Source organism: Poecilia formosa, unplaced genomic scaffold (genome assembly GCF_000485575.1).
Source record: "Poecilia formosa unplaced genomic scaffold, Poecilia_formosa-5.1.2 Scaffold259, whole genome shotgun sequence".
NCBI classification, from domain to species: Eukaryota; Metazoa; Chordata; class Actinopteri; order Cyprinodontiformes; family Poeciliidae; genus Poecilia; species Poecilia formosa.
The window spans coordinates 770,032-793,735 of NW_006800198.1; the positions used below are offsets into that span (position 1 = coordinate 770,032).

At 39.1% G+C, this 23,704-nt stretch overlaps 1 protein-coding gene across 1 annotated transcript in view; it reads left to right on the forward strand.

Moving 5' to 3' along the window:
- Positions 1-2,454: 2,454 nt before the first annotated feature.
- asic4a (acid-sensing (proton-gated) ion channel family member 4a) overlaps positions 2,455-23,704 on the forward strand; it is a 126,303-nt gene continuing 105,053 nt past the window's right edge. The window contains exon 1 of the mRNA XM_007570360.2: positions 2,455-3,817. Within this exon, the coding sequence (XP_007570422.1) occupies positions 3,242-3,817 (576 nt within the window). The 5' untranslated portion in view covers positions 2,455-3,241. The remainder of the gene's footprint in view (positions 3,818-23,704) is intronic.

The window sequence follows — 23,704 nt, forward strand, 5'->3', positions numbered from 1 at the left end:
ACTGTGTTGAATAAAACAAAGGCAGTCCCTCTCAAACATGAGGTCCTAAAGTACAAAGAGCTCCTGCTAATGTTTTTGTAAAAATGTGGCATTATTCATAATGTCAAAAATAACTTGAAGGTCAGTGGCATTTAATTGTGTTGTTTTGTTTTTAGGGCATCACACACAAAGCGAGCCGCCTGTTCGGAGTGAAATTGGCTCTGACAAACTAATACGATGCCATCTACTCCTTTAGTGGTTTTCATGCACCAGATGTGTCTGCATGCTTTTTATTCACATTTGGTATTTAGCCGTGGCGTGGACTGTGAGCTTTCATTCCCTCTGTGAGACTGTAAATAACCCCAGCATCCTCGGGGGATGACAACATAAAACAGTGCTGTTAGAGGACCACAGTGTCTGCCAGAGGCTGAGCCCAAACACGGGCGCTTCACTTCTGCAAAACTAAAACTAATATCCTGCATATCTGCTTCTCTCACACCATAAAAGACGAGCTTGACTGGAAACAAGCATACAAAGCAAGTAAAGGAGTGAGAGGTGCAGGAACCTCGGGGAAATTAATGTGAAATTAATTTGCCGAGGTTCCTGCACATTTTAAATGTTTTTATTTTCTGAACCTATATGGGTGTTTTCACATCTGATAGTCCGATAGACTCCGTTTGATTGAGAACCACAACTGCAGCATTTGATATATGTTTTTTTCTGGTTTGGTTCGCTTTCACACCGAATTGTGCAAAACAAACCAGTTCATCCCCTCGCCTGTGGGGGCGCTACACCACGAACCACTGATTACAACGACATGAAAACCTCTGAAGAAGACGCGAGTACAAGTCCTTCGTCACAAAATGAAACGGAATAGCATCAAATTTTAGCGGCTGTAGAATTTGTCTTTTGTACTTAGTAAAAACAAAAAACAAAATAAAGAAAGAAACCATTAGCTTTTTCTCCTGCTAGCTTAGATTCTCGCGTTGTTTTAGATGTTTTTAAGCAGAATGACCTGTGCTGTGGTTAGCTTCCTGCTTTCGGATCGGTCTGGTTAATGGAGAAATGGGAGGCAGGGAACTGGGAAGTGGGTGAGAGGTGCAGAGCAATGAATGTAAATAAGTGTTAAAATGAAGTGAAGAGCTTACTGGTTAATGAGAGCTGAATCCCGCCAGGGAGGACTGGAATCCGGTTGGTTTGTGATGGTTGGAGCTGAAAACATGGAGGTGATACTGGAGACTGGAACCGGTGGAACGATGAGAGCATTGGAGAGCAGACAGGTTGGCTTGTTGGAGGAAGAGGAGCCAGTCCTCAACATGATCCAGAACCGTCATCTTGAACGAGGAAGTCCAGGAAAAACGAGGAGAAGCAACTAGGAGACACAGGTTTCTATGAAAGTTCATTCTTATTAAAACAGTAGCTGCGTTTCCATTACAAATGTGTGCAAAACTTTGTTGATATTCTGCTAATGTTGATAAAACTAAATTTTTCAATTGCAGCATTTCCTTGAAGTAGGAATCGCAATTTAAAAAATCACATGTGAATAAGTTTGTCCAAACGATAAGTCGTTAAAAAAATCATTGTCTTGTTACTTCCTGTCGTCTTTATCATTTTTTCCCCACCAGTTGTAACATATGGTGAGAAAACAGCGTTTCCATTGTAGTTTTGCAAAATAAACTAATTTTGATTCAGCTGAAAAATCACCTTATTCCAGTACAAAAACTTTTCATTCACAAACGTGTTTTTTCCTTTTGTTTTTATTTAATTGTTGCGTTTCCATTAAGCAAATTTATTTTTATAATTTCAAATGGTGCAATTAAATGGTCAATGGAGATGCAGTGACTGACCGGCGGCCATCTCATTTCCTTCGCCCTCCAACGGAGAACCTGCAGCTCTATAGGAAAACTACAGCATAAACACAATAACCTGGAATCCTGACACAATACCTCAACCAAATCCCCTCATTGTTTTCAAAATGCACAGGAAACTTCTGCTGTTTCACAATTGATCACTTTACTTTAATAAATTCTTCCTTCAAAATATTCTCAGATTGTCCTTTTCAGTAGAAAACACTTGGGAAATGTAATAATCAGTCATTTCCTTTCATCCCGTTGTATGTTTTTGCACCTGCGATTGTTCCGGTTTCAACTAAAGTCACATTTCAGTCGCCCTCCCTGACTTGCTTGGCACGTGTGTTTGGAGCGGCTGAATTCACTTTTAAATATGCCTTTCCTCTGGAGGTCTCAGCCCCTTGTGATGTGACCCGCATGACTAATTCCTTTTAAAGAGGAATAACATGCATTAGGGCTCTCCCTTTCCTTCCTTCTATTTGCATAATTTTGTTTGGCAACTTGGCAAGGAGCCATTAACGGCACCGAGACACACACTGTAAAGGTTGGGGGCTGGATTCGGATCGATACTTTTATTTCAACTTCTTCAGTTGCATCGGGCTCCGAATCGGTGATGCATTCCTTGATTCGGATGCTTGAGACAAAGCAACATCTTTACACTGCCTTGTTTTAATCTCCTACAGACATTTCACTCAATCAACAGTCTTTTACTTAGTTTTTTTCTGGTGCTCAATCTCATTTGTGCTCGTTATTGCTTCAATTAGACGTTCTCTTAGGGTGACGTTAAAACATGTGGTCCAGCTGTGTGGGAGAAAACCCGACTGCATTCGGGTCAAGAAGTGAAAGCTCGACCAAAACAAGTGGATTACGCAGCAGGGAGAGGTGGGGGGGGGACACAGGAGGATGACCAGGAGAAGTTGTGTCTAGCGCCAGTCAAGAGGAAATAATCACAATGTTACCTTCTCATGAAATATTAATCTCCCTCTTCCGATTTTAGCCCGGTCTTAAAAATAAAAAGCTGCCTTTCCTCTTTACCTTTAAGGCAGCATGCAAGGGTATTTTTGTTTTTATTACTTGTTTTTGACAGCTGTATTACTGCTGATAAGTAGGGCTGTGTGAGCTGATCAAGTAGTGAGACAAGCATTCAGAGCAGCAGCAGCAGCAGCAGCACAGCAGCAGCGCTGTAGTCACAAGGAGCCGTGGCAGCCGAAGCAGCAGCAGCACTATCAGTCACAGCGCAGGCAGCAGCAGCGACAGCAGCAGCAACAAACTCTCTCCTGTCTTTCTCCCCCCCTCTTCTTTCTGGAGTTGTATCCCGCACCGAGGACAAAAGCCGGGGAAGTAGGAGGGAAGTGATCCAGGGCTGAAAGCTGCCATCAAGAAGAAACAAAAACGCAGACCTGGCTGCCCACATGCCTATCGAATTTGTTTGCAAAATCAAATTTGCAGAGGAGGATGAGAAGCAGAAAAGCAAGCAAGATGGGGATAAGGAGAGCCTGATCGAGGAGAGCTGTACGCCGCCGGCCAAAGACTTGGCAGGGTTTGCTAACTCCTGCTCCCTCCATGGGATCAACCACATCTTCGTCTCTGGCCGCCTGGGGATCCGGCAGACTCTCTGGGCTCTTGCCTTCTTGACTTCTCTGGCGCTCTTTCTGTACCAAGCGGCCAAGTGTGCCATCTCCTACCTGGAGCACCCTCATGTGACGGCGCTGAACGAAGAGGCGACCCCGGAGATGGTCTTCCCTGCCGTGACCATCTGCAACATCAACCGGTTTCGCTTCTCAGCCCTCACCGACGCAGACATCTACCACCTGGCAAACTTGACGGGTCTGCCCCCCAAGAACAGGGACGGGCACAAACCCACTGATTTGATGTATCCTGCACCTGACATGCAGGACATCTTCAACAGGACGGGGCATCAGCTGGAGGAGATGCTGATGAGCTGCAATTTCAGTGGACAGAACTGCTCAGTTGAAGACTTCTCTGTGGTGAGTGCCAAACTTTTGGAAAGTTTTGCTGAATTAAATCTTTGCTTAAAAGTTTTGCAGTTTTCTCAAGTAAGAAATAATAAGAAAAGGACAGAGAGGAGGAAGAGTGAGTCTCTTTTCCTTTATGTCCAAGCTTACAAGGAGGGGAGTGCGATTCCCATGATGCAGATCTGCATGCAGAATTCATTGCATTTTGCCTGATCGTTGAGCTGCGTCTCTCGCTGAGTTCCAAGAAGCAACAGTGTTTCTCGTCAGACCAGATCCTCTCCACGTCAGCGAACCAAGTCTGCTTCCTGCACATGGAAGACACAGAGCTGTCACAGGCATTTGTGCACTTTTTTTTTATCTTCCTGCAAAGCAAACTGCACTTTAACGCCACCGCTACGCCAGGCAGCTGAGAGCGCATGGCAACCAAATTGTTATCGAAATTAGCCGACTCTCTCTGTCTCTCTTTTCACGCTCTCTCTCTCTCTCTCTCTCTGCCTGATATCGTAGAGTGAGAGCGGCTGCCTCTCTATCCCGCTCGCCCAGCTCTTGTACCTTTCAGGAGGAGAAGGAGTAATGCTTCTTCAATGTTGTATTTCAATCCTGCTGCTGTTAGGATTAAATATTTAAAGACTGACATACATGATTTTTGCATTAGCTAGATTGACTAAAAGGAATGAAACAATTTCCATGAGAGGCAAAGTGTTTGTATGCCAGTGTGTGTGTGTGGATGGAAAGAGGGGATCTCAGGTGAAGAAAGGGCAGTTTGAGCCTGTTGTCTGTGGGATGTTTATTTAAGACATTGTCCTTACAGGAGATGGATTTCCCCTCCATCTTCCCTGCAGGAATATTCAATTGATTTAGAGATGATAAACTGCCGGTGTCATGGCTTAATAGGGTATGTTGAACACTGATGTGGTCACAAAGATTCGGTCTTATCCCTGAGATGATGCATAATAATGTGCTAGGTTGCACCAGCCAAAAAATAAATCTCTGTTTCGTTCTTATCCTTGCGACTCTGGGATATTTATTTCTTTGTTTTTGAGGCGGCCTCTCATACTCGGGTGCAGAATTACCTGTGACATTAAAATGGATGCCCCTTGAAGAAATTTTCACAATTGCTCAATCAGGCAAAGGAAAATGTCAAGCTCCTCGGGGGAGCTGAAAAGTTTGATCAGATTCTATCTGAAGTAAGAAAAGACAGCAGTAAAAGTTATATATATATATGTAGCGCGCTTCCCCTCTCCTGGTGGATTCACACATAAAAGACATCCAGTAATCATTCGTCCTAAGTCAGCCTCCCTCGGACTTCACCACAGATTGCAGTCCTGTAGAAAGTTTCCCCCCAGACAATGTTTTGTCTCCCGTCAGCTGTGTGATATGCATTTTTTGCCGCTGGCAGTTCGATCCTTTTCAGGCGGCTTCACAACTCGCTCTCTCTGCATCCTGGTGGGGAAACACAACTTGTGGAAACAAGATGTCTGAGAGCATCTTGTTAAAAACAAAATTAAACAACTGTCTCGACAAATCTGCGACAAGACACGCGTACAACAAACTACGATAAAAAAAACAACACCCAGAGATTGATGGGCTCTGATTGGTAATTGAGTTTGCCTCTTAATTTCCCGTCATGTTCTTAGCTTATTTTTGGCAAAAAATTCTTGCATTTTCTTCATTTTGTGTTGCTTCCAAGATTACAAATTTACCATCCTTTTTCTGCTTGTGCACTAGTTCAGATTTGAAATCAGCAGTTCATACTGGGAAACTAGAAGTTGGTAAAACTCTGATCGGTGCACATTCATCTTTTATATTAAAAACCAATTAATACCAGTGAGCCCCCTATTGATCACATGTACAAACGCATTGACGAGTCTCGTACAGTTCGGTCGTTATTGCTGTTCTCCTGCGAACCCTCCTCCAGGATCCACTCCTGTTAATGTGTTTTTGTTCGATCGATCATACAGGGAGCGACAGATGTTTTATTTCAGTAAAAAGCTCTGTGAATCTGTGGCTCTCCAGAGAGAGAAGTTATGAAATAAATACAGCTTCTGTGTTTTCTGACATTCTAGGCTTTGTAAACAGATCCTGACCGCTGGCTTTACATTGTGGGCTGCATTTGCCTTTCTTGAATCAAGAACTGATGAATTCATATGTATATTACTCTGTATGGTCGTTGGTCAGAAATATTCCTGCACATATTTCCAGTTTTTTAATCTCAAATTTCCACAGTAGTAGTGTTTTTCAGTCCAGCTTAAAGGACACATCAGTTTGTAGTGAATATTTTTGCAGAGGTCAGTCTTTTTAAAAGAAACCTGTAAAAACTACAGACAGTAAGGAGCTGGATGCATAGATATGTGCATGTATGTAAAATTATGGAAATGCTTCAGTGATGTGTTTATGCAGATCTTCTTTAGCTCACTTTTAAATGGAAATATAACTTTATTTATTTAGATGTTGTTTTTACAATGGCCAGGCTTTAAATCAGGGGTGTCAAACTCATTTTCATTTTAGGCCACATCAAAAATCATTAATGTTGTCAAAGATCCAGTTGTGTGGTAAGAAGCATGAAACTGATGAAATGTTAATAAATACATGTTTCTGCATCTGTACTTTTCCCTTCAGGATTTCCAGATTGTGTTGAGGATTTTTTTTTTCACAGATTTTCTGTTGCTACTTTATAAACATTTGCGAGGAATTTTGCAATATTTTCACTTAAATATAACGTGACTTTCGTTACTCACCGTATCGCTCATGGAATATAACTTGACATAAAATAAGGGGGCGAAAGCAGTAGAAGAACGCAGTACCGCCACCTGCAGGTGGGAGTTGGCATCACTTCAACTCAATGGTTTTAACCATTTTCAGCAAAAGAAAATTGCACATTTATGCATTATAAAAATGATGAATGGATGTAACTTTTTGAAAATGAAATAGGAGGTAACATCTTAAAATACAGATGGGTTTTTTTTTCATAATGTGTGTTTAAAATACCTATCCAATCTTGGAAAATAAACTTTTCCACACTTTCCTTTGGTTTCAGGTCTCCATTGTTAATTTTAATCGAATAACAAGAGTTTGAGATTTAAATTTGCAAAGTTCTCCGTTTTATGGATGGGTATATCTTTTCAATTTGGGCTAAATCAAAAATCACAGATTTTGTGGCACGAATTTAGAAATATTTGCGCTCATGTATGATGTTAAATGTGACTTTTTATCAATTGCCGTATCAATCACAGACTATCGAGTAAGGCTGAGGCCGCAGCCAGTTAAACCAAATGTTTTTGGCCAATTTTGAGAAAAATGTGCAGTAAAAATCTGAAAAAATGTGGTGCTTTGCTGATTTTGTGAGAGTTTTGCAGATTTGCAAAAAACTAGAGGGACTTAATGATGTAATTTGGAGTCTACATGGCCACATTAAAAGCTACGGCGGGCCAGATTTGGCCCCCGGGCCTCGAGTTTGACACATGCAATAAAAGTCTAACATCTTTTTCCATACTTATCCAAAACTTCCATCCAAATCATTAGTTTTCCAGACTGTGTGGCAACCCTGTTTATTGTATTTGGTTAGTAAATGTTGTTTTAAATGTGTCTTAAAACATCCAATTTTAATATTGGCTTACTCCAGAAGGCCCTTTCTTGATTCACAGTACAAAATCATAAATCAAAGCAAAGCGAAGCCCTCTGACCGTTCTAATTTATGGCAGGAAAATAAACTGTCATTTTACAGAGAAATTTGTTTTGCTCCTTTCGCCATCACAGACTGCCATGATTATTTGACGTAGGTGAAAAGACCATTCCTTATAATTAAAGATAACATTATTGACTTGGATTAATCTCAGAAGATAAAGCTGATTCAACAAGCCATGAATAAACAGATTAATATTTTTCTCCCAGTCTGACTCCCTGAATAATTGTTAATCTAGTGTTTAGAGCTGTTGCAGAAATGAGCAGCAAGCCCGTTTTTTTTTTATTTTTTTAAGCAAAGCGATGAATTGGTTTGCTCTGACTCTCAGCTGTGTTTGCTGCTGCATTATCAGATTTTGCTCTCAGCAAGGACAGATCCCCACTGCATATATTCATGGAGATAGCTAAAACACCTATGGGGTGGCATTTGAGGTGATCTATAAAAACCTGTGTTAACGGGGACGGCACTGAAGTGCTCTTCGACTTCAATTTGTCATTTCACTGACTGAAGCCTCTGTTGTGTATTTTATAGATAATTGAACGTTTAATGGTAAAAGGCGCAGACGATGTTTATCCCGTTTACCCTTTTTTTCTGTCCCTCACAGCAGAAAAAGACCTTAAACTACATAAATGTAATTTTATAATATAGAGAATTGGCACAAAAGAAGGAATCTGAAGTGCGCTGCCCTTGTGTGGGTCGTCAGAACAGAAAACTATGATTACAGAGTGAGTAAAGGCCAAATGCTTTACACTTATAGAAAGGGTTTTTCTTTTTTTACATCACAGAGTCATAAGTATAATCATATAGATATAATGGGTTGGTATGAGACCTTTGCTGTATGAAAACACTGAGTGAAGTACAGCAATTTCAACTGCTTTATTTAAAATGGAGAACTGATTCAATCATCTATTGTATTTTAGTAACATATTTGACAAGTTTTGAGCAAAAATGCTACATCTCATGTTGTTTCTTTTATTTTCCTTTTAAAACCTTTTAAGTTTCAAATCTCCGCCTGAATATTTTTGCTTATTTTAATTGTACAAAGGTCTTTACATGTCCCATCAGTAAATATTACCGTAAGAACCCGAAATTGGCTGGAAAGCACAATGTCTTCCGTTTCAGAAACTGTTGCACAAAGTATTGCAGAGTTTCGGTAACACAAATCTGGTTTGTAGAAATGTGTCGACGGCGACAACGTTTGGCTGAGAGATGCCAGAGAAAAAGTCACTGACCTGAATTTTGTCCTTCCATGTAAAGCAGAGAGTAAATGCTGCCCCTCCCCAACCTGTTTCTGAAAACTGCTCGCCAGCTAATAGAAATAAGGTCACTACATGTTCCCTTGATTAAAACTAAAACCAAATTTGACTGAAGAGGAACGTTTCCTACGATATAAAGGCGTGGACTGCCATGGTGTGGAAACTGAAAAAAGTACCTGCCATTACTTTTAAGAAGGACAATTTTAAGACTGCAGGCAGCAAAGTACAGGTGAAAGCATCAAACTAGGCTGAACACCTAAGCTCAATTTCCCATTTATTATCAGCTTTTTATATCCCCCATGTTCCTCTACAAAGAGCTACACACCAAACTCAACATGCACTTAAAAAAATGATAATAAATGAATCAGCTGCTTTATAATTTCTTTAAATTAAAATCATGAAAAAATTAATAAAATTTACTCTTTGTCAACAATAATTAATATTACTTTAACTAGATTAATGGACATGTTTTATTACAGTAGAGGCAATTGGAGTATTTTGGTGCTTATTTATTTAGCAAAATATTTTGTTTTTATTTTTCAGAATATTGTAATTACATGATCTTTTTATTCCAATTTATAATTTCCAAAGAATCACACACAGGCCTTTATGTATCAACCAAATAACGTTTAAAATCACACTTATATTGATAATTAATGAACAAGAACCACATGCAACAACTGACTGATTAAACTCAATCCAGACACTGTGATTGTTTTAATTTCTATTCCAGAAATAAAGTCTGTAAAATATTCCCGCTCTGCCTAAATGTACCCAACAGTAGTTCTGATGAGAACATTTATTCTCTGCCTTCGCTGAAAGCAAAAGTTCACACTCGATTTGATTCGTTTAATTAATATTTCCACTAAAGATAGCTGATTTTATTCATGTATTTGAATAAGCACTGCAAAATGGTGATATTTATCAAAGCAGACGAGTGTGAATGGTGAATAATTGAAAGTTAGCAGAAGGAGTTTAAAGAGGAGATGCCTCTAAATGTAACATACAGCTAGTAGGAAACAACTAACCTATAATCAAACCAGCCTGATCTTTCAAAATAAAGAAATCTAGGCCACCTTAAGAGCTGCTGTGAAGATGTAAAGATTTAGAAATCTCTCCTGGTTTTTTGTTTGACGTTGACAGGCTATGCAAAACCAACATCTGATGGTTTCAAAATGCTAAAATATTTATCCAAGCTTAAAAGTAGGAAAAGGCGAGACAAGAATATGATAAATATGCATAAATATACTTTTAAAGTAAATGTATAGTCAACAGTGGGAAATAATAAACATCATGATGGGTCAGTGTTTGTTGTTTATCTGGGCATAGATGAATGAGCTGTTTAATTTCTCTGAGGTTGTATTTTATGTTTCAATAATATATTTACAAGAGTTGCAGCTCACAAGATGTTTCTGGTTTCTGTTGCAGTAAATCAAAAATTTCAGCTACAATTTTCTGTGTTTTTGTCATCATTCAGTTATACGTTGATAAAATATGTTATGGTGCGTTCACACCAAACGTGTTCTGAGCGTCTACATTCACAGTCTATGTGGCGGCGCGTCGAGGGCTGTGGCGGTGCGTTTCACGCATCCATCGCGCTCCGATTTGGAGCGTTTGATGCGTCAAGATGCATTTGACAAACAGGCCGGCAACGAAGAACGACTAGAGCGATTTTGACACATCTGATGCGTCCTTGATGTGCCTCCACTATAGATGCACGATATTATCGGCATGATATTGGTAGTTGCAAGTTGAAAGTGTTGCATCATTTTCAGCCTCCTTTTTAGCATTTGCATTTGAGAGCAGGCTCCATTGGCAAAGAGAGTGCAGCATTTTAATTCCACAGTGGAGAAAGACATATAGTAAGTAGGTATAGGAAAAAAATATCGGTATTAGTATTGTTTATTGACCAGATGAGTTATAGTTTATCGCCAGATCGGATATCCAATCCAATATCGTGCATCCCTAGTTTCCACAAAGACTTTGAATGTAGACCAGAAGGGCGAAACGCTAGGTGTAGAGCGCTTTGCACAGGCGTCAAAATGGAAGCACCGGATGACGTGTTTTTGACGAGCGTAAAATGTTTTTATGTGGTTAAAATAAAATTGAAAGTATTGAAATTTAATGTTGATAACTTGATGTAACAAGTTATGTAGAAGAATACTTCTTCCTTACCACTCCGGTTTGCTGACGTATCTTTCTACCAAAGTAATGTGATTTAGCCACGATTCCCTCAGTGAAACAGAAACACGGTAGTCTCAGAAAACTACCGTGGTTCCTATCAGAAAACGACACCTAAACATTGCCTTTTTTTTAATGACGGTGTATTAAAGCCATGAACGACGTCATTTTTCAAGTTTTTAAGCTTCACATCCAGAGTATCTGACATTGGAACCTATTTGGACCAAAGTCAGATTCGTCTCACTGTGAGAGTGACATCCACTTCCCTAGTGGGTTAAACGTCTACACACCACTTAGCAGCACACCCATGCATGCACCCGCCCACACCCACCCTCTCCAGCTTCCAGCCTTTCCCCCTGGTGGGGAACACGGAGTGGAGGAGCGTGAAAGTGACTGGCTATCTTGACTTGCTTCGTCTCCAGCAGCCTGTCAATTAGCCATCCACAGTTGCTCCGCTGTGGGAGTCCCTGCAGCTTAACATGCTGTCTGATATCTGATCCACACGCCCAGCCCTGGAGACCGGCACGGAGTATCATCACGCCCCTCACAACCCATAAACAAACAAATTCATGCCCCTTTTTACATGCCTTTCCCCCTTTTCCCCAACCCAAAAGAATCCGGAGGAGAACCTCCAGCTCCTCTTCCTCCTTTGGTGTAACGGTGGAAGATGAATTGCAGTTCAGTGCAACTGGTCGGCTGCCCCCTCTGATATGCATCACCGCTGTCTAATCAGATGAAACCCACCTGTGACCAGAAACTAGATAACAGCAATATGCAAACAGTTTATGTTTGGGAAAGGTTTGCTTTCTCTCTCTCGCCGGCTGTCTGTGCCAAGAGCTTGATGAGGAGAATCTGCAGCTGGGGTAAGGCTTTTAACTCCACGATAAAGGCTTCCGATGTTGTGGTGCAGCTAAACCCCCCTTCTCTAACCCCTGGGAGTCTTTTACTCACACAGACATTTGTCTCTCTCTGACAAGTCATACACCAAGCTGCCGGTACTGTTAATGCGGCTGCAAAGACACACACAAGCTTTCTACCTGCACGACACACGAGTGTGTGTTGTGCAGGTAGAAAGCTTCCCGGGACAAACACACAGGTCTCATCACAGATTGAGAGAGTCGGCTCGCAAGATTGATCATGACTCCTGACTGGGCGCCCCTCCCTCTCTGGAGGATCGATACATCCTTCAGTCAGATTGCTTCCCTGCCCTCCCTCCACCAAGCCTGGTGTGACTAATTATCTTGTGTCTGTGTTTTGGGCCCAGTCTCAGCTGCATTTGTTAATGCCGCGAGGGCAGGCGGAGGAGCTGATCTTTAGAACAAGATATCTGTTTATTTTAGCTCATATGCAGCTCATATCAATCAATATACACTGTCTGCCGTTTCCCCAAAAGACGCTGAAATTACGGAGGGAGATGAGATGAGTCACTTCTCATCATGCTGAGGACGAGGAAGTGTTGAGGCTGAGCAAATCAGGGTTTAAAGATGTAAAAATAGAAATATTTTTGTTGTCTGAGGCATCAAGTGGTTAAAAAATGTTTACAGCAGACAATTAAATCTTTTATGTATTTAAAACAAACAGCATTTCTGTTTCCCACCACAACTTCTGCTAAATATTGTTGCTATTTAAAGCTACAGTTATATTATTTAAGCCATTTACTTTGTATCATTTATTGTAAATGTTTAAGGAGTCTGAGGTTAAATCAGTGTCTGCTATTTCATCTTGATCTTCATGACAGACAGTCAGACAGTGGTGGTTTTAACTACCAATGTGAAAAAAGTCACCCATCAGTTGCCCCTAAAAGTTTTTATTTATTCCTTCAACTGAACCGAGATCGGGGTTTTCAGGCGGACTAGAGTTCGCTTTCTTGGTCCACATCAGAGTTCGATTGAACATTCATAACTCTCTAACTGAAGCAGACTTTCTAGGCAAACCAACCAGAATTTGATTAAAACAGGCCTGGTGTGAATGGACCCTGTTTTGTATAGTGGGTGTGTATTAGGATGAACATTGTGAAATATACAGACAAAGCATAAGGACATAGCTAAATTTTGCTGTGATGTATTTATCTTGTTTTCTTTTTGCATACTTAATGCACATTAAGTATGCATTCCCCAATGTGGGAACTTTGATCCCACATTGGGGGATCAAAGTTCTGAAAGTGCCCTCAAGAGGAAAAATAATTATTTGCTGAATTATTTATAAAGTAAGGCCAGGTCATGCACTTTGTGTTTTACATGCTGAGGTGAGTGAATCCTGATCAATGCAAACAAAAGCAGCTGTATCCCACTGTATGAGATTAAGTAAGGATCATTGGTACAACATTTGAACAGCACTTGTATAAAATTCCCGGAAGCGGCTCAAACTAATTTTCGTTTTGGGCCAAATCCAGTTAAATGAATGCTTTTAAAGGGCCAGATGTGCCAGAATGTGTTGATAAAACCCATTCACAGACTGTTAAAATACTAATTCATTCTTAAAATTAAATAATATTGAACATCTTTTCTGTGCCTCCAGGATTTCACAATTGTTTTGTGATTTTTGCTATAAAAATCAGATTGTTTGTGGTACTAATTTGGAAATATTTGCACTTATTTATATCAGTAAATGTGACTTTTTATTCCTCGCTGTATAGATCGTGGACCATAATCTGAAACCAATTAAGGCTCAGGCAGCTGTTTAGTACAAGTAAGAAATTTTTTGACGATTTCTGAGAAAAATCTGTAATAAACTACCAATTGTATTGGTTAAAAAAAAAAGTGTGATTTGTTGATTTTGTGTGAATTTCCATGATAATTCACAAGAAACTGGAGGGACTGATTGATATCATTTGGCAGTAAACGGATAAAAACTGCATTGATCTGATTGATAGAATAATATTTAAACACATTTAGTGTTTAGTCTAGAATTTACAGGGCCACATAAAAAGGCCCCTGTATGTGGGATGTGGCCCACGGCCCTCGAGTTTGTCACCCATCTCATGTATCTTTTTGAAATGTCCAAAAACTCCATCACAGCCTGACTTAGCTGGAGATAGAACAGTGTGTGCTCCAGCATCAGATCTGTACTAATATTATAGTGTTTCCAGCTTAATGCTGCATAATTTCACACCTCAAAAATTAGAAATATCCTTTATGTTCCCACTGTAGGGCAATTTGGGAATTTCAAGTCAAATCTGGCAAAACTTTTTAATTTGGCTGTTTAAAACTAAACTGTTTCTGTTTAACATTCATTGTGATGCCTCATTTCTCTATATACTGTTTCAGTGTCGCTTGTGGCCTTTTAAAACTCATATCAGGCATTTTTTTTCATTTTACCTTTCTCTGGTGAGATTTCTAATCAGTTTAATTCCTTGGTGTTCATGTTTCTGATTGTTTGTCACGGTCATTAAACTCTTTAGAAACTATTAAAAAAGGCACAATGTTGCTTTTGCTTTTTTACAAATCAGCACTTGAGAGCATCCTGGCTTATTGTATTTCTGTATGGTTTACTAGATTTTCTATTGCAGATAAGAAAGATGGAGAAAGGATAACTAAGTCTGCAGTTAAAAAAAAAAAAAAGTCCTCAGGTACCCTGAAAGTAGGCTCACTTACGTTCAGGGTAAGTTAAAACCTCCCTAAACGTTATTTTTATAGTCTGTATTTGATTTTTTTTTTTTTACTTCCGTATTTTAAAAAAAAATCTTTCTAACTGTATTATTTTCATCAGATGTACCATTTGGAGTTGCATCCTGAATTTTTCTGCCTCAGTTCAATGACAAAAGCTTTCAATTTAATTTAAATTTAATTCGATATCTCAGTTCAATACAAATTCATGTTTTCTCACTAGATGTTTTTTTTTATTTTAAATAAAATATTTTTCACACTGCAGCCCTAAGTGACCTAATTCCGATTTTTTTGTCCACATCCAAATATAGGCGACTTGTATGTGTTCTCCAGTTTCAACGATATGAAAGTGTCCTGCATGCGCAGTAGAGGGCGCAATAACGTCACACATAGAGAGCGTGCCCAGTGTTTTGCCAAAAGCCGTAAAAAGTGTTTACGGGAGTAAACATGGATGCTAACGGTGGAGTATAGCTTACGATCTTGAAGTTGTCCGACCGAAGCAGAACTTTAACAACTTAATCCTCATTATAGTCCGCCATGGCTGTTGTTTTTCTTCCTGCTTGGGCGTATCAGGACTCAGAATAGTGACGTTTGTTGAGTACGAGCGACATTCTGGTCGGATGAACGCGACCTGGACGTTAGGTCACATATGAGTCGGATATCCAAGTGACCTATTAGGGCAAAAAAAATAATCGGAATAGAATCACTTCGGGCTGCAGTGTGAACACAGCCTAATAGTCTAACTAAGGTCAAGAATTTTAGCGACACAATTTGTTAATTTGTCTATCAGTAGCATTTTTCATAATGAATTTTTTTCACACTGCTGTGATGACAGGCACTTGCTGTACAGATAGTTGTCATTGTGAAACTCTCTGGCTAAGCCCACTTTATTTTCACATGTCATCCTGCCTGCCAATGTAAGCTCTCTATTTTGTCATATTTCCCAGTCTCTGAATGCATTAGTGGAAAATCCTCTGAAAAATTAACCAAGCTTGCTCTTAGGTCGACACATAATGGGTTTGTGCTTCTTCATCCCTCTCATATAAGGTTTAATTAGTATGTGAGGAACTGCAAACACTTGTAGACCAAAAAAGGAGAGAAAACAGACATGGTGAAAAACTATTTTGTCCATGTACAAGAGTTTTACTCGTGAAAGCTCGGCTGTATTGTCAAATTGTATTGTAATTCATTTGAAGGGTAAATAATTACTTAGGGCAAACTTTAATGTTATATGACTTTTTTATTAACTTAAAAGTCTGATTTTCAAAACTCTTCAGCAGAACTTATATTTAGCCTTTAGATATTTTCACTTTAATTAAAGACTTAAATTAGTTTCTTTTGGAAAGCTTGTGAGTATATTTTTGACACTCCATATGTTGACACACTTTGTTGTTAGTGCCGTTGTTAGCTAATATACTGTTGTTCATGTTTGATGTCATTGTGTATGTTTGTAAGCTAACTGAGATAATTATAAGCTGGAGCAGAAGCTACGTGTCTGGCTCTTTCATTAAAACATTCCCCTTCTTCAGCGCTTTTACACAAGTTGTTACTCTATAAAATAGAATCTATGTTATTGCTTAATTGTCAAGCTCAATAAAAGCATAAGAAATAAATATCAAAGGCACAACCTTATTTTGACAGTCACTTCTCCAATCGCTGATGTATTTTTACAGAAAATTTCCATGTGTGCCACCAATCTGTGAAACTCTGGCCTATAAAAGATGTTCTGAGCTAAATTTGTCCCTTTCAGGGTGCAAGTTTGTTTTTTTTCTCCTCCTATTGAGGTAAAAATGAGGTTAAAGGTATGTGTACCCAAAAGTTCACTGATTTGAAGCAGGAACAGTGGATATGGCCTAAAGCACATATCACTGATCAGACGTAGCGTCACACACGTTTCACAATAAGTTGATCGGTGCCATTGTCTGCAGACTGATATTTTAGAAAGGATTCCAGAAGCAAAGCCGGTGTGACTGGGAGGAAAATGTCAGTCGGCAGCCATCCAGCCTATGGAGACTGAATTCAGCACAAATGTCATAGTGAATATTTACCCCTGGCACAGTCTGAACATGAGGGTCTCATCTGTCCGCTTGGCTGGACGCTTGGCCCTTATTCTGAATTACGTCTAATGTCACACACTTGGCTGTGCCCTTACTCCTTTTTCAAGTTTAGTACCACATCCACAATGTTGCTCCGTGTCTTTTTGCCATTGCTTTTCCACCATTCCTCTCTTGTTTTTTGTCCCTCGCTTTACCGTAAGCTACATTCAAGCCAACAGAGTTCAGGGTATGAACACTAAGAGGTTGTGACAGGTGTGATATTTTGTCTGAATCTATAAAAGTTGGTGGTGTGAACCACCTGAGCAAAGCCTTCCTAGATGATGATGTTTGGCTCCTAGCTTCCTCTTGGGAGGTGCATGTAATCATTTACCAAATAGCCTCTAGGCTATCATACCAGGAAATGCACTACATGCACTTTTTCTGTGTTCATTCATTACCTCTCATGTTGCTTAATATTGTACCCCATGCTTATGAAACAAAAGGCTGTGTTATGATAGAAGACGCTAAATAATTCAAGTTAGTACTTTCCAAATGCTAGCAGTTCTTTGAGGCCGTTTGCTGCAGGAACCTTTATGTCTTTACATTCCTGTATAAAGCCAATATAAACCAGTGCAGAATTATAGTTTTTCACCTAAATTACCTTTTTTCTGTTTCTCCTCGGGCGAAACTACGCCTGAAGAAATAAGTTAACATAGACGAGATTAACTTCAAACAAAACTATAGAAATTCAACTTTTGCTGGTTGCCATGTCTGCCTGATCAGTATAAAGCTGAATACCAGAAGTGTCACTTTAGTTTTATAAATTAACTACCTATAAATTTTAGGGTACACATCTACTAAGCCCATCAATGCTTTACATCTTTACCTTAGCTTACTAGTTTGGAGCCCATAATACCTTAAGTAGTACAATAATTCTTTGATATCAGCGTCACATAGTTGTAACATCCATGATAAAAATCTGTTCTGCCAAAACCAAAAGGTTCTCTGCTGGGATGAGATCTGCTGACTGTGCAGGCCAGTGAAGCACAGTGGACACTGTCATGTTTAAGAAACCAGTTTGAGAAGATGTGAACTTTGGGACTTGATTCATTTGAGGTCTTCTACGGATAGGCATGGACCAGAGAGATACTCAGCTGGGCTGTGGTGTTTAAAGGATGCACATTTAATAAAGGGGTTCAAAGTGTGCCAGCAGATCCAGAAACATTGATACAAGGCACGATGAGTCAACACTTTCACAAATTATGACCCTGCCATCTGGATATTGCAGCTGAAATCCAACTTTTTTGGACCAGGCTACATTTTTCCAATCTGTTGTCAGATTTTGGATGGCAATCTTAGGGTATTTTCACGCCTGACAATCTGGTAGACTTGGTTCAGACCCTTTGAAAGAACAATTTACCCCCTCACCTCTGGCTGCGCTGCACCAAGAACCACAAACAAAAGACCTGACAGTCCGGTAGACTTGGTTCAAACCCTTTGAAAGACCAATTGACCCCCTCACCTATTGCTCCGCTGGACCAAGAACCACAAACAAAACAAACTCAGAAGAAGACATGAACGAAACTGAGTTTTTCAAACAATGTAAACAGAAACGGAGTAGCATCAGATTTTAGTGGTTGTAGGATTTCTCTTTTGACTTTGGTAAATGATTACGACTCATTTCTCCCACTACCAATAAATTCTTGTGTTTGTTTTGGTTGTATTTACCCAGAATGTCTTGTGCTATAGTCCACTTCCTGCTCTTAAAATGGTCTCTGGTCCACTTGGCATTTATAAATGCATTTGAATCGCACATATTGGTTCAATTCACACCTCTCCAAACAAACCAGACTTTCTTAGCAAGCATCTAAAGTTCGATTAAAGCGGACTAAACAAGACTGGTGTGAATGCACCATTAGTTCCCTGTTCTTGTGCACAGTACATGACTTGGTGCAGCTTGTTCTACCTCTGAAGTTATGAAAACAGGGAGAAAATGGAGACTAATCTGAACAGTCTCCATTGTTCAGACACATTTTAAACCCCACAGACTTAGTTGAGTATTATTGATGACAATTTCTATCTCTTACTAAGGCATCCATCTTTTAATAGCTACTTCTAGTTAAATAATGCACCATATCAGAAAACAATAGTAATCTCAAACTGCTTTTATTGAACTTGGCGATAAGCTAAGTGAACTCAAGTGGCCTCCATAGACACCAGATCTAAATCCAATGGAGCTCCTTTGGGATTTGCTTAGAGGGGGGATTTGCATCACAGATGTGCAGCTGAAAAATCTGTAGAAACCGCATGATGCCCCCCTATCAATAAGGACCAACATCTCCAGGGGAGGTTTCCAGCACCTCGTTGAATCTATGTTATGAATATTTAGGGACGCAGTGAAGGCAAAAGGGGGTCTAACATGGTAATAGCAAGGTAGACTCAATGAAATAGCTCTTGAGTGTTTATACATGTTCTTCCATAATTGTTTGATTTGGATCTAGTAACCTTTTCAATATTTACATAAAAAATTAAAATATTAACTATAGTGTCAGTATGAAAACAATAAAAATCTAAAATTGTACCTTTCCAGAGATCTCTTTTGTCTTTAAATAAATTTGAATGTCAAGCTTTGCAGCCGTAAAGTACAGTTCATCTAATCTACATACTGGTCTAGTGGGGCATAATTTACATTTACCTTCCCTTGCAGCAACCTGCCAGTCTCTGAGCTTTTCACTCTTCCATCCCCCATCCCTAAAAATACATGTTTATGTCTTGTTTGGGTAATATGCGGACGTTAAATCTTTCACCTGGTGTTTGCTGCCTCGTCGTCTCCTCCTCTGTCCTTGTTGACAAAACACTTGACCTTCAGATGCAGTGAAATGCCATCTGATTTAATACGCCCAGTTTGAATTGCCACCACTCATTTTGTCATCCCAGCACTGCATTTTGGAGCGGAAGTGTCACGGCAAATACATTACAGCGTGATGAGCTTGTTTGGAGGACGAGAATCACACACGTCTGGGTTTCTGTGATAATTGCAGCACGGCATTTTCACAGCTGAAGCATTTCTCGTTGTAATTACACAGAAAAGTAAATATGAAAACTGATAGACACTCAGTGTTTAGCACCCACAAGCTTCTGAGCCATCTAGATTGTTGCTTCCCTGCAGGACAAAAGGTACTAAATATATGCCCTGCAAATCCTTGAAGTTGCATCCATGCTGAAAGCTATGATTTTATCCAAAATGACAGTTGGGGTAGTCATGATTCACCGAGGTCTTGAAAGATTTAAGACGAAATCGTAGATTGTTTTATCATGCAATGTTTCATTTATATTTAGAAAACTGACTATCTGGGCTCTGCTTCTCTCCTGAATTCCCCTTGAGTTTAGCACAGTAGCTTTTTGTCCTATGTAATGCCTTTGCAGGCTTCATTTCCCCACAGTCCCCTATCTCCCTTTCTCATATGCACACTAAGTCACTGTTAGGTATGTTTGCTTAAATAAGCATGTAACAGCAGTCATGTTCCCCACCGCTGTTGTCAAGATTAATTTGGTGTTTTCCTAATGCATGCTAATGAGAAAGTTGTGTGCGTTTGATTGTCAATAACGTGAAATACGGCTCTGCTCCCTAAATGCTGGCTCCGTTCAATATCCTATTAAAGTTGAATCACAGATAACTTGGCGTGCATCAGGAAAGCAATCTGAAATTTGTGCTGACATTGATCCAGCAGGAAGGAGACCTATTGCTCCGATTAACACTGTTGCCCCAGGAGAGGAGTCCCTTGACCATTAATAGCCTACTGTCCCAGATTTTACTTAGGCCATCTAAAATACTTTTATTTATGAGCTACACAGTGGCAAAAGCTTTATGGACATTGAATAGCAGAAATGTTTTTTTAACTATCCCTGGAAGCTGTGTTGTTTATCACAATGCATTTCATTTCCAGGCAGTGCTCTGGCTAAAATTGTTTTCCTCATCGGTCGACATAAGCGATTTTCTGTTTCCGATAAATCTGCTCAAGGAATACGTAATGCTGTGGTCTAAGACGTAAACTAATGAATGCTGTTTAAACTCAGTATTTAGTTGACTGTAGATGATCTTCACATCCTTTGAAAGTTTACAAGTCTTTTTTGGATCTAAGCAATCAACAGCTGTTTGTATTTGGTTTATATACTTCACATTTATCGAAGGCTTTCCATTTTGAAATTGGATTTATGTGTTTTTGTACACTTAAAGTTTGGTCTAAATAAAGTTTGTAACTAAAGACCAAGTGTATACTTTAAAGTCCTAGAGGTGACAGAAGAGGTACTTTCATTTGACCATATAGTCATTGAAAACTATTCCTACGAAAACACATAATTTATTCATATTCTATGGTCATAAATTAGGAAATAATACAATTTTCATTGATAGTTGGAGCTCAAATCAAGGTGAGCACTCAGAGATAGAATCTCTGTTTATTTAAAAATAAGATTTTAATTCTATGGTCATAAATTAGGAAATAATACAATTTTCATTGATAGTTGGAGCTCAAATCAAGGTGAGCACTCAGAGAGAGAATCTCTGTTTATTTAAAAATAAGATTTTAAATATATATATATATATAGAATGACCATCAGAACAAAGTATTTTTATTGAGGTGAATGGACATAGTAAGTCATACCAAGCCTTCTTGGTGCTTATGCATACAATGCGCGCACATTTATATGTAACAGGGTTTTTTTTTTTGTTTTTTGTTTTTTTTAAAAAAACAATATTATAGATGTGAAGTTTGTCATATTTTGTTTATTTATTCTTTAAATTTATTTTATTTAGTCAACAAGTTGTTTCTCCAGATATTTATTGGTGTATTAAGTTCTGTTAGGTTGTCCTTGACGGTTGGTGGTTACCATAGCAACCAGTGACTGACAGCTCCTCCCCCTTTGTTCTGTTGCCGTCGGTAACTGCGGCATGCATTAGGATCAGCTCTGTGTTTTCTGTACAAGTATTATGCTTTAACATGTATTTTAGACAAACTGAATAATGTACAGTGTTTCATTAGTAATTTTGCAATGTTTTGTATATGTTTTTAAATGTTATCATTATTAATATTGTGCATTTGAGCTATGTTTAATTTTACAGCTGCTAACTGCTCATTGGGAGCTGTTGCTTTGTAGTTTGTTTATGGTTATTTATTATATTTTATTTAATATACAGGGGGAGAAGCGGTTGGACTGATATTAACCACCAACTTAACTTCCTCTTTTTGTTGTGTTTTAATCTTTTATACAAAAATTAAATTCTTCAGATCTGGGTTGCACCTACACCGATTTGTAGAAAACGTGGGGTTAAGTTCCTGGTGGCAATTGAAGATGGAATCAAACCCACAACTTTCCAAATGCATGTGAACCGCTCAGCCCAAACTGAACAATAGTTGGCTCGTTGCAGAGATAACTCATTATTTCTTCTGCTTTCGCTAAGGGATCTAGAAGTCTTCTCAGTGCTATTTGCAAAATACTTTTTCTCTGAATAAACTCATAGGGTGCGTTCACACTGCAGCCTGAAGGGAACCAATTCCGATTTTTTTTTTACGTAATGCAACCTGTATCCGATCTTTTCATGGCAGTGTGAACAGCACAGGTCGGATTCTTTTTCGAATGTGACCCATATCCGATACGTATCCGATTCAAATGCGGCCATAACGTCCAGGTTTCATTCATCCGAACTGAACATCACTGATACGCAACAAATCTCACTATTCTGTGTCCTGATACGCGCAAACGGGGAGAAAAACAACAACCATGACGGACTATATGAGGAGGAAGTTGTTAATATGTTGCTCTGGCCAGGCAACAACTTTAAATATGTAAGCTAAGCTCCACCGTTAGCCTCCATGTTTACTTCCGCAAACACTGAGCACTTCTTCTTTTTATGGCAGTTGGCAGAACACTTAGAACGCTGACGCTATTGCGCCCTCTACTGCGCATGCGGGACACTTTCAGGTCGTTTGCCCGTTTACACTGCAGAACACATACAGGTTGCATTTACTGGCAGTGTGAACGGCCCCGGCAAAAAAATCGGAATTGCCAAAAAATCAGAATTGAGTCACTTCAGGCTGCAGTGTGAACGCACCCTTAGATGCTTTGTCACGTACGTTTTTATTTGACACTATTTATCCTTGGTACATTTTCATATTCGATTCATTTAATACATCAAGTAAATTCGTTAAGGTTTGTGCTGGTTCTGAATGGCTGCAGGCCTACGTTTTCTTGGTAAAGCAGCTCTTAAAATACTGTGTGCACTGATGTGATTAGATTTATGCTGATGCTTTTTGGGAAACATTTGCAGATATTCATGCATATTTATATAAACCGCATATAAACCGCAGCCAAAACAAATGGCAATAATTATTTAATAAAGATTACAGACAAAAAAATAAAAATACCCTCTCCTGGAAGAGGGCAATATTTATAAAATAGTCTCTTAATTGTATTTCAAATACATTTTTGCTGAACAGCAGTAGAAAGTGGATGAGGTTGCACTGCTTGTGTTATTTGATTGGTCACTAATCAGCAGTCACCAACCAATAAAAACCCAGACCTATAAATCAAAAATCTAGATTGGAAACATTTTTATTAGATTGATTAAATATTCTATGGTTATATGACAGCAGCATTTAATGACTTATAAAAACCTTTCAATACTTAGTATTCTTAAACCCAGTCAGGATAATACTACTACCACATAGCAACAGAAATAACATCGATTTTAAACAAACCAGAATATACTTTTGATAACTGACGATGAGGTTTTGTCATTCTGTCGATATATTTCCACACCATGTGGTTTACTAGTGAAACCTTAAGAAGTGCTGTCATCATTCTACTTCATAAATCCTTGCTTTGGAGATGAATAGTAATTTTTTTTTAACTTGATAGCAAGTGAACTCCTATTAGACTTTAATCTCTGCTTTGTTCTTGATTTCTTCTAGCCGCGCTTCAAGACTTGACATTTACTCTGCCCTTAACACTGTTTGAAGACAAATAGGTTTGAATTCCTGGATATGGTTTCTGTCACGTTAACAGCTAATGGGTGCCTTCGCATATTTTTAAGTACTGTGAATAAGCTTCTGAAAAATGTCATGATTCTGTTTGGAGAG